The 12479-nt window shown below is 35.9% G+C and overlaps 1 protein-coding gene across 1 annotated transcript in view; it reads right to left on the bottom strand.

Moving 5' to 3' along the window:
* SLC9C1 (solute carrier family 9 member C1) overlaps positions 1–12479 on the bottom strand; it is a 74062-nt gene that overhangs the window by 22461 nt on the left and 39122 nt on the right. The window contains exons 11-16 of the mRNA XM_058661286.1: positions 12041–12207; positions 9835–9960; positions 6090–6187; positions 4272–4391; positions 2387–2582; positions 824–1009 (exon numbers count right to left, since the gene is read on the bottom strand). Coding sequence (XP_058517269.1) covers positions 824–1009; positions 2387–2582; positions 4272–4391; positions 6090–6187; positions 9835–9960; positions 12041–12207 — 893 coding nt within the window. The remainder of the gene's footprint in view (positions 1–823; positions 1010–2386; positions 2583–4271; positions 4392–6089; positions 6188–9834; positions 9961–12040; positions 12208–12479) is intronic.

The raw sequence follows: 12479 nt of genomic DNA on the forward strand, positions 1-12479 counted from the left end.
TCTCCCACAATGCTGATGTGTGTGTGTGTGTTTGTGTGTGTATTGGTTCAGAAAAAGACATAGACTCAAGCAGAATATGTTTATCCACACATATTTATGTGCCCTGTGATGAAGCGCATTTAATTTCATAAAATATGCAGGACATAAATATCTATCTGTTATATTTGCTACAGAAAAGTATTTAGATAATCAAAGGTCTTTTTTTATGCACTCTGGGTCTAGGATATTATCAGTTCATACAATAAGGAATGTGATTTTTTTGTATATTTGATTTGCGTGCCATTTCTTCCATATAAATGATTTATATGGTTGCATATTTTGTTGATTTCCATCTCCTAAAGTAAACTTTAGGGTTAACTTGCACTGGCATTAATATGGATTTTTTTTTCATGTTCTCCCTATTCAAAGGACAAACTGCTGTTTCTTTACTTTTGTGTGATAAATATATTTCTGACATAACTTAGACACTAATAATATGAAATTCTATAGAAGTGGTCAAAGAGTGTTTAATCTATTTATTTGAGAGACAAGGAGAAACCAGGACAATTCCCACCTCCTAGGAGCTGAAAGCTGGGATTCAGCTTCCTGAGCCACACCCTGTTGCCCCACCAGGTGTGTAATAGCTGGAGGCTGGGATCTCAAGTGGAGTCAGAAAGTGCGGACACTGGGAGGGGGGCTCTGGCATCCCAAACTCTAGGCCAAAGAGCTACCCCATGAGATAGAATTTAAAATAGCAGGTGGAAATCATAAAACAAGTAGACTGATTTTAACCCACATTTTATGAAAATAGCTGGGGCTTAAATTGTATAATTTACTTTTTTACCTTTAAAATGCGTAGCACCCGAAGAAGGCGAGCTGTTTTCATAATGACCACAGTCTGGATCAAATCAAACGAATAACTGATTGTGTGGGTCTCAATAAGTATGATGTCTATGATGCCAATTAAAGTGATTGCTAATTCAAATAAATTCCAGGAGTATGAAAAATATGCCCTTCTCATTGCTGCCAGCTATTGATTTAAAAAGAAATTACAGGAATGTTTTTGTCGTTCCACAATGACATATCATCAGTCAGTTTTTTTCTCTGATTTATATTAAGGCTTTGTATCTCTGAAATATCGCCAGGAAGCAAAAGTCAGACACACCAAACAAGTTCATCCACTTTATTTTCTAATAATGAACACCCTAGGACTATTGTGTTAGGATTGACAATAAAGCAAACACAGGGAAAAGAAACATTTATAGGTCAACACCAGTAAAAAATAAAAACATGAAAACACAAATAAAAACATGTACAAACACACAAAGAGTGCCAGTTTTTTTTTTTTTTTTTTTTTTTACTATAAACAGCTGAAATACTACAGTGATCCTGAAGGTTGCATTTTTTTCTTATACTATTAAATGGTGGATATCCAAAATAGTGACTCTGGGTAATCAAGAAAAAAATAATTTTATTTATTGTGACACATATGAGCACAAGCTTTATGAAACTGATTCAACATTTAAAGATTTGTTTACATAAAGCCATGTTTTGGGCCCAACAGGTTAGTCTGGTGGCAAAAATTGTTGCCATCCATGCGACGGGATCCCATATGGGCACCGGTTCTAATCCTGGTAGCCCCGCTTCCCATCCAGCTTCCAGCTTGTGGCCTGGGAAAGCAGTCGAGGTCAGCCCAAGGCTTGGGACCCTGCACCTGTGTAGGAGATACAGAAGAGGCTCCTGGCTTCGGATCGGCTCAGCTCTGGCCATTGTGGCCGCTTGGGGAGTGACTCATCGGACAGAAGATTTTCCTGTCTCTCCTCCTCTCCGTATATCTGATATTCCAACAAAAATAAATTCTGCCCAGAGCTAGGTAATTGCCTACTAAAGATAGTTGATGTGTTTTCTAGCATCATGTCTTATTGTACTTAACTAACAACTAACTGATTTGTTCAAATAATGATGCTGGAGCTGCACATTTTAGATATTCAAGATTCGTGATCAGATATGGTGGCTAAATATCACATAGGACCTACCAATTGATTTGTCTAATCAGTTTAAAAATAGTAAGATGAGCTTCCATGTGCTTGCTAAGAATACTGTCAATACTTTTAAAAATCAGTCTATGTCCTTTGACTCACTATCTTGAAGCTTGCTTTTATAAATAGAAAACCAACATTTGCAATATATAACACATGCAAACACATTGCATGTTTTCTAATGAATCACCCGCTAAGAGCCTTTAAAAGCAAACAAAAAATGAGCCATGAGGGAGAATTTCATACACTCTGAAAAAATTTTTTAGAGTTAATGTTGAAAGATGAGATTAGAAAAGATAACATGTTTCTCTCTTTGTCGCTCAGATGTACACACACACAAACAGACACACACTCTCTCTTCAAATTACCTTAAGTAGGGCCTCTAGAATATAAATTCCAAGGAAAGTATAGTTAGCATGTCTTATTTCATCATCATATATGCCACTTAAATGTGGTATCCAACTGATTATAATGGGAAATATATTCATTATTACCACAAGGTATCCAATATACTCAAATTCATTGGTAAATACTACTTTGTGACACATACGAAGGAAGAAATATCTGTAGAAAAAGAAAGAACAGTTATATATATAGTATATATATTCTATAATTGTACAGTTATAGAATTGTGTATTTTTTCATTATATATGACCTAAGCTTTTGTTTCTACATTTAACAGTTGCTGCTTAATCCTGGGAAGCTGCCATTTTCTGAAATTGTGCTTCCTATATAATTATCTTGATCTCCTTGTCTACTAAATGTCTTGAGTCAATTTTCTTGTCTCTCTTGCCTTCAATTTCTCTCATCTACCTTTCTTTTTACTAAGAGTGGAAATACTTTTGTAAGACAGGGATAACACAAATTGGGAATATTTTAAAAATAAGTCAAACAAACAACAACAAGGAGAATCTTTACCATTGGCAACAAAATGGTCCCAACTGCAGACCATTATGCTCACTCAAATAAGCCAGTGCCAAAAAGACAAAGATTGTATATTCTCCCTTATCTGTGACAGCTACTATACGTATCACAAAAACCGTAATCTTTATTAGCATGCTGGGAACAAGCAGCTCTATACAAACATCTTTAATCATGAGTAACACTAGGACTACCGTTTTTATTTTAGTTTACTTTTATTACATGTAATTGAATTTTTTCTGTTTCCTTTGCTTGTTGTGTCATGATATTTTAAAATATTAGAAAGTTAAGCTTTTTACTCTGAGGTTAATAAACATGCTATTGTAATAATTTGGGGAAAATAATAACAGGGATGAAGGGGGAAAGGATGGAATTCCTATGCTTATAAATCTGTATTGGAAAAATGTGAAGTCAACTCATTTTATACAAATTAAAAATAAGAACAATAAAATACCCATTTTTCTAATGATTGATGAGTTTGCAAGTCTAAGCTAAGTTGTGTAACTCTGGAATCTATATTACTACTTACCCTGGGATAATATTTGGAAGATAACCTATAAATATATGTACTACCAATACTAGTTCTCCAAATTTTCTTTTGTTCAAGTTACATCAACAGAAATAGTTGCTCTGAAAAGTTGTAGCTTAAGTCAGTATTGGAGGTTTATAAATAATGCAAAAGTATTTTTTGATATTGAGTGTGGTGTATTGAAGATAGCCACAAATTCTTTGTTACTTATCCTGAGGCAACTATATTCCTTTCCTTGAATCTAGGAAAAGGAATTTGCTTTGGAAGGAAAGAAGCAAAAAGTATCTCTATTCAGAGATAACATGATCCAATATAAAGCAAATCCCAGAGAATCCACAAAAGAACTGTCAAAGCTAGCAAATCAGTAAGCTTTCATATTACAATAGCAACATATAGTCAATTTCATCCCTGTTTACTAGAAATGAACTATACAAAAAATGAAATTAAGAAAATACACTAAAAAATCAGAAGCACAAGGTTAAATATTGGTGATTCTATTTGTATGAAATATTCAGATCTTATGGTACTCAATATTATGAATATACAAAACAATACTAAACTGTGCATCTTAAAATGGCCATGGTTAACTTTGTGTGAAACTTATTTTGGTAAAAGAGGAGAGAACACCGTTTATCTCTTTTGCGGTATCTTTCTGCACATATCCAAAGCAATTTAGTACTCTACTTAATTGAATAATTGTATATGACTGCAAAGTAATTTGCAGAGTTTTATCATTATAGTTTTAAAATAAAAAGAATTTCAAATAAATATGGCAGCATTTCTTGTAAATAGCTAGCACTTACCTTGACGGAACTCCTTTGTCCTTTTTAGTGTTGTATACCCAGTTGAGCAGTAATTTTCTTACAAAGGTAAGGAATTTTTTACTTTCAGAATAAGCCTTTATTAACCCAGCATTCATAAACCTAAAATAAAAGGTAGTAATTAGGCTTGCTCTAAAAACTCATGGATAAATTTAATGCAGTATCATCAAAAAACAGAACAACTATTTTGTGCAGTGGTGATTATGAATGAAAAATTTTCGTGAGCAGAGTTCCAAGCCATGACTTTTCAGAAAATAAGTAGATATATAATCACAAAGTAATGTTATAAGGCCCACTTATTAAACAATGAGCATAAAAAACTGGAAGTACCGAGTAAAAAATAGGAGACAGACCAGGGTTCATAGAGAGAAAGCATATCATGATTTAAACATTTAGGATTCAGTTGCATTTGGGCTTTTAGGCTGGATTATCCATTCTTCGGTTTCACAATAAACAGATCACTTTATCCATGTCAGACTAGGATAGTTAAATGAATGTATGTGTGTATATGTGTATATATATATCTATATCTATGTGCATATATATATGTGTGTGTATATATATATATATATATATATATATATATATATATATATATATATATATATCAGCCCATCTCACACATCTTCCTAACTTTTCTTTTTTACCTTTCATAAATGACCCTAAAATTCGGGCCATTCTCTGTGTCTATGTGTTCTGGTTGTTTCTGTTTTTGTGGAGGTTCTAAGAGGAATAACTGACAGCTGAATTGCTCTATGTTATTTGATTTTCGCATTAATTCTGGGACAAGGTAGTGATAATGTCTTTCAGTGTGTCATTTATTTATTTAAATGCTTCTGTTGTACACTTGTATGGCTTCAAACTCATCATATTTGCACAACTTCCTCAACTCCATTCTGTTCATCTAGTATTTGAAGGGCCCATCATGTCATAATGATTTGCATGACTATGCCTGTAATGGCAACTCTTAGACTCTTTGAAAACCTGTACTCAAAAAGGTATGAAAACATGTTCAGGTTTCTGGCTGGTTCTCTTTTCACGTGAACTTTCTCTCTCTTCGGACTAGAAACTGGAAATGATGAGTGGCTGTAGTCAGCACATGCTTGAGGTTTACCAGAGGCCCAGCACGCTAGTGATCAGGGGTAGAGCCTGGGAGATCCAGGAAAAAAGCTTAAGTCTGTGTGAGCAGGAAATCCTCAGGTATTTGGTATCAAGGGTATTGTCTAAAATTAGTGAGTGTATTTGGGTTTGACATGGGTGTTGTTGCACTTCTATTGCCATTTAACTCCTCCTGCATAGATCTTTCATTCCTCCATGAAGCATGAGATGATATTTCCTAAGAAACGAACTCCCTAATTACTGTAGAGACGACCTACATCTAAAAAAAAAAATCATGTTAGAAATGTCTGATGAGTATTACAGAGAATGCATTGAGTGTTTTCTTCCCACTATGCATATGAGTTTAGAGGGTTTGAGGAAGACTCTGCCCTCCGTCAGGCATTCCGAAAGCCTGAGGGAAAACAAGTTCACTGCTGCCTAGCTTCTGAAGAGGTTTATCAGAGAAAGAGAGGAATGTTTCAGTCAGAAGCAGTTGCTAGTTCAAATACACAGAAGCAGGAAAGAATACAAGTTGGAAACTGCAGTAAGTGATTTGGATGCATGTGTAGTTAAGAGCCAGCATGGCTTGTACATGTAATACTAGATGAACCCAACTTTAAAAAGCAAGAAAACTCACTTGCACAGCATCCTAAATGCCGTGGCTTAGGGGAAAAAAAGCCCTCTGTTGACAAAAATACTTACTCTCCCTTCCTCTCGCCAGAGCTTCCTGCTGCACCTACCAACACCTGGACCACCCTCTGGGACAGAATCTCATCCCTGTACTGTCTCTCATAGCTTGCCTGAAAGAAATGTGTTGATACAAATCATTATGGAGCATACATAGCAATGCCAATCTGTTTATTACCTTTGTGGAAAAGCAGTATGAGAATGTAAGAATTAAAAATCCCCAAATAACCTAGGAACTTTATAACAAGAATCTTCCCATGGATCCACAGTACAGATCAATACAGGAGGAAGATCTGGTATTTTGGTGGAAGCACATTAGCTCTGAAGGACACCAGAATTTGATTAGATCCCAATTAGGTTTCCATGAAGTGAAATGGAATTCTGTGACAAACAAGCTACAAGCCCAACTTAAAAGTTCATAATGCATTTTGTGTATTGTTAGATTTTATTTATTTGTATTTATTTTCAGAGAAAAAGAGAGAGCTAGAGGTCTTCTATCTGTTGATTCACTCCCCAAATACCCCAATACAGTCAGGCTTGGGCCAGGTTGAAACCAAAATTCCATCCAGGCCTCCCACATACGTGACAGAAACTAAAGTACTCGAACCATGATCTGCTGTCTCCCAGGAAACTGTATGGGAAGCACAATACCCAAATACCCAGGACCTCTTTGATGTGGGATGTGGATGTCCCAGGAGCCAACTTCTTGCTTATGCAAATGTCCATCCCACAAATGAGAATACTGTACTCCTAGAGATATCTTATGATGAATGATCACGGCTTACATCTTTATTTAATTTTGCTTTTACAAATATTTCCAGAATAGAACTTTACTGTTTATAATAGAGTTTTCCAAATATGAAAATTTAAAAAGGAGTACAAATATGTTTCAAAATAGTAAAACAAATTCATCTTTATGTCCCTCAATCACTGATACAAGGTCTAGTAAACTAGTTCTATTTTTAACTATTCAAATATAGAACAATAGGAATTTTTACAGAAACTGAAAACACTGTCTACTTCAATAGTGAGTCTATATATAGTTAATTTCTTAGCTAAAAATTTAGATTCTGACAGAATTAGTGTCTATAATATGAAACAACACATACTATAAAATGAAAGAATAGGAAAGAAAAAGTGAAGGAAAGGAAAGAGAAAGAAAGGAAAAGTGAGAAGTCAAAAAAAAAAGAAATTGAGATGCAGAAATAGATCAATGATTATTTCTTTTTTAAAGATTTATTTACTTTTATTAGACAGGCATATTTGCACAGACAATAAGACATAGAGTGAGAAAGTCTTCTTGTGCTTGTTCACTCTCCAAATGAGCAAAATGGACAGAGCTAACCTAATCCGAAGCTGGGAGCGAGGAGCCTCTTTAGGGTCTCCCATGTAGGCACAAGGTCTCAAGGGCTTGGGCCATCCTCTGTTATTTTCCCAGGCCACAAAGAAATAATTTGAAAGTGGAGCACCTGGGACATGAACCTGCACCCGTATGGGATGCTGATGATACAGAGTAAAGGATTAGCCATTGTGCTGCCTCCAATGATTACGTCTTATGATCAACAGCACACAGTTCAAAGCGATAAATTAATTCAGCAAACATTGACAGCCTAGGATACACTGTGCATTGTGTTATTTACTTCAGATACATCAAATAGATCTTTAACCTCAAGGAATTTACCATGGTTTATTATAAGTGAATTCTATTAAAAGGTAACCTTAAGTAATTCAATATGCAAAAAGTGTCAATAAGCAAAAAGACATGTAGCATGTTATTTTTTTAAGATAGTTTTTTTAAAAGGGAAAAAAATATTTGTGTATGTATAGCATTGGGGGTAGGGAATGGGATTGTGGTTATGACAATGGAAGATCCTTGGGTCACAAATGCAATTAGTTATCACCAAAATTTGGCTAGCAAGTACATTACAGGTTTAGCAGCAGAATTATTTGGGAGCCAAGTGAGCAGTGAGAAAGATCAAAATGTATACCTGAAAAGTCTGAGTAGCAGGATAGAGTCATCAAATGGAGGACATAGAAAGGATGAGTGTCGTGCCACTGTGGGCTAAACAACTGCTTGGGATGCCTGCATCCCATAATAATGTGCCAGTTCAAGTTCAAGTTCAAGTTCATAACCCCTGCTAATTTGCCTATAAAGTAGCAGATCATGGCTAAAGTATCTGAGTTCCTGCCATCCATGTGGAGACCTGGATGGAGTTCCTGGCTTGCGATTTCAACCTGGCTAATTCCTATCATGGTCATTCGTGGAGTCAACTGGTAGGTGGAAAATTCTCTCTCTCTCTCTGTCTTTATCTCTCTCTTTCAAACAAATAAAGAAATATATATATATATTTATGTAGAAGGGAGGACACAGCAAAGTTGGTCAAACTCACGCTGAAGTGGGATGAATTTGATTCTCATTTTCTATTATTGAAAATGTTTTTTTTTAACTTCTGCAGGAAAAGCAAAAGAATTTGTGTCTTCTATACTGCAGAACAGACTTCCTTGCTTTCCACTATTCTATCACATTTTTTCACAATTACCAACTAATTTTTGCAAATTCCCCCTTTCCACTTTCCTAATCCAAGGGAGCAATCATTGGTAGCTTAAAGAAGCAGTATTTGGCTCTTCATAATCACCCAGGGTACCTTAACATAGCTTTCTATTATTTCTAGGTCCTATTCTACTTTGAAATTCTCATCGAGACGTTTGTCTCTCTGTTCCTTTGTTCCCTTTCAATTGACTTCTCTCCTCAACCCTATCACTGGAGGACTGGACTATTTGGACAGCTGTGTATCTTTTATCTTGGCTTTAGGGGGAGCCCAGATGACTGCCTTTTGACACTTTACCTCCAGATTCATGTGTCTGGGGGCATTGCATATAGAAAATTGGGAGAGGTAAAAAAGTTGTATTTTCCTGTATTAAATTAGCCTTTGTGGAGAAATTGTTGTCTTGCAGGTGACAATACCTTATTTAGTAAGACAAGTAGGAAATCTTTTGGAACAAAGCACCATGTAATCATAATCTTTGTCTTGTGTAGCATGGCTTTAGTTGCTTAAACATGTTATTTGTCCCCTTGAAAAAGCTGCTTTGGTCACTCAACTTTTCTTCTAGGAATACTACTAAAGAGAGAAGCATCATGCCTGATAATCATCTATTTCCAGAGTTAAACTGAACAAATTAAATGCTTTGAATCTTGGATTGATAGAATAGCTAAGAAATTTGTGATAGTTCCATATGCAGTAAGCAAGACTTGAAATTGAACATTTTGAAAGCATGAGTTGTGGTAAATAATAACTATCCTGAGCTGGTTAGGAAACAAAAACTACATCATTAGTCACTTCCCACAACATCCTATAGGCTACTGTACTGCAGAATTTTTCTCACTTTTTTTTAACCCATTGTTTGAATGAGAGCACAATACCCTCTACTTGTTAGAAGATTGGATAATATTCTTCCATAGATAAATAGTGTGGGCCTAATGAGAAGTGTCATGGAGCTGATTGTTTGATGTGTCTGAAGTTTGGGCTCAGTTGTAATTTCTACCTTTTGGATCTGTGAGATCCATAGATCTTTATAATAAAAATGTCTTTTGCTGATGCTAATGCTCTCTCCTCTTCATCTGTCAAGTAGATCCCAAAGACAATACCAAATTTCCCTTTCTTTGTAAATCATCTATTGTGTTTTACAGATGAACATATCATGAAGTCTTTAGCCAGGAGGAAGTTTTCAGTATTTTAAAATGTTATTATATAGTACTAACTATTTGTGCAGACAGCAGATGTCTGTTGGCCAGCTCCATTGCTTCAATGTTAAGGGTTTCATCAATTTCCTTGTCACAGCTTGGACATCTCACTTTCTGATGTTCTGTTGTTTCTTCATGATTCAACTAAGTACAACACAAATTTTGAAATAAAACATGGACATTAACAAACAGCTTAATATAAATTTCAAGCATTTCTCATACAATTTTGGTTTGAACTATGGTTTGAATCTATGTTAGATTCAGATGTTGAGCATTTAAAAAAAATGTCTCATTACTTTCTCAGTTGTGTAGCAGTAAACAAAAAACCTGCCACTTTCGAGGGAAGCACTATGTCGTGTTTTGACTTTTACATAGCATTCTGAAAGGTTTATATAGTTGACCTCACGCTGTATCCAATCAGACTTCAAATCAGCAGTTATGAGAAGTGTGGTTCTCCCTTGGCATCTGCAGGATCTGGTAGCTGGCAGAGGTGCCCATTTCCAGATGTGCCCATTCCTAGATCAAGTAGATCAGAACTGGAAGAGGGTGAAGCAATGTGCTTCCACAAATCACTTGAAGATTCTGCTTCAGCTGAAGCTTTGACAGCTGCTGCTTTAAGCGAAGCACTTAGAGAGTTCAGCAAGTGGACATGTTGGAAGACAGGAGCGTGCACACTTCATAATTGGGAAAAACAAAATCATACGAATTTATTTACTTAAGATCACAAAGCTGTTTATTGAATAACAACGCTAAGATATAAACCCGCGATTTTCAAGTCTAAGACCAGCCCTCCCTCTAACACTGTAACACCCTATGTTCTCATTAAGAGAAGCATGTGGCTGTTTGATCATTTGCTTTCTGGTATAGATCAGTTATGAGAGCTGTCACTCAATCTCTTACTTTACACTACATGTAGCTGGGGAGTGGATTAAGTGTAGACTACTTCATCAGAATTCTAGAATGGGAGCTGAGAATTCAATATTTTCAGTTAGAATTTTAAATTATTTGGATCCTGGGCCCAGCAGCGTGGCCTAGCTGCTGAAGTCCTAGCCTTGAACACGCCTGGATCCCATATGGGTGCCGGTTCTAATCCCGGCAGCTCCACTTCCCATCCAGCTCCCTGCTTGTGGCCTGGGAAAGCAGTCGAGGACTGCCCAATGCATTGGGACCCTGCACCCGCGTGGGAGACCCAAAGAGGTTCCTGGTTCCCGGCTTCGGATCGGCGCAGCACTGGCCGTTACTCTCACTTGGAGAGTGATTTATTAGACGGAAGATCTTCCTCTCTGTCTCTCCTCCTCTCTGTATATCTGACTTTGTAATAAAAAAAATTATTTGGATCCTGACAGATTGGCAAAAGGTCACAACCAGATATAGGGAAACATCAGAGAACTTTTTAGATTTAACTTGTTGCTTTCCCCATCCAGAAATCCTGGTCATATTGCTTCAGGCAGTTATTGGATCTGGAACCCAATTCGTAACTTCAAGCACTAGTTATTGGATATGAGATGGGTTGGGGAAATTCAGTTTCATGGAGACCCATTGTATTTCCTCTGCACTCCTAGAAGTTGGTCCTTCATACTGTGTGATGTGGAAAAATATTGCAATGAAAACCATATATGATAAAGGAAATGGGAAAAGCAGCATTAGCTTTGTGATCCCAGGAAAACTTTTGCTATTTTTTCCTTATGGAAACCTTCACTGCTTGGTGTGCTGATTGCTAATTTGTGACTAAGTCTGGCCACAAAGATTCTAAGCATGTCTCAGAAGCAGAACATGGAAGCTCACACAATTAAACTGATGTCTGGCTTTCAACTCCATTTCACTGCAAGAACGCATGTGCTAGCAAATGTTTAGCATCTATATGGGACTAGATAAATGCTGAATGAATGAAAGCCACTACCCACCTCAATCTGTTCAAAACCTAGTTATTTTCTAAGGCTCAGTATCTACACCTTTAAAAAGTTATCACTGAAAGGAAGTCCCCAAACATTGCTATCTCACTTATTTGTGACGCTCCTTTGAATAAACGAGTTGTAACTTCTACTTTGCTCAACTATGATTACAAAATTCTTACGTGCTTGTCTTCACTATGATGGTAAAAATGAATGGTTACTTTTCTATCAAGTGCAAGTATCAAAAGATGTGAATTAATATTTATGAAATGAGTTATACTTACAAAGTTATATTTATTTGGAAGGAATGAACAAAGATATTATTTGCTTACAGCATAGGGATTTTGAAGGAGAATTGCTTTCTCAACCACATTCCAATCAGCATTAGCAAGATCTTTGTCAAATTTGAGAGTGGAGACTATAGATTTGGTTAGCTCTTTAACGTGTTGAAATGTGTAATGCACTGATTTGTATTTTGTTGATGTCACATCACGAAGACCTTTGATACAGATTATGTTTTAGAAATTAATAGCTTCACCACCATCTTGGTGTATAGTTCTAAAATTCTTATTATCATCAATTATTTCTTTAAAAAAATTAAAGACAACATAAATTGTATAATAAGAATGCCAACAAAAATTGTGTTCTACCATAGTTTGCACAAAAACGAGATATAATAGGAATAATGGTAACATTATTTATTATTGCTTATTCTCTTATGGGAAAACATGTTTACGTATTTTAATTATATTTGCATTTATTTCAATGCTG

Source organism: Ochotona princeps, chromosome 3 (genome assembly GCF_030435755.1).
Source record: "Ochotona princeps isolate mOchPri1 chromosome 3, mOchPri1.hap1, whole genome shotgun sequence".
In the NCBI taxonomy this organism is placed as follows: Eukaryota; Metazoa; Chordata; class Mammalia; order Lagomorpha; family Ochotonidae; genus Ochotona; species Ochotona princeps.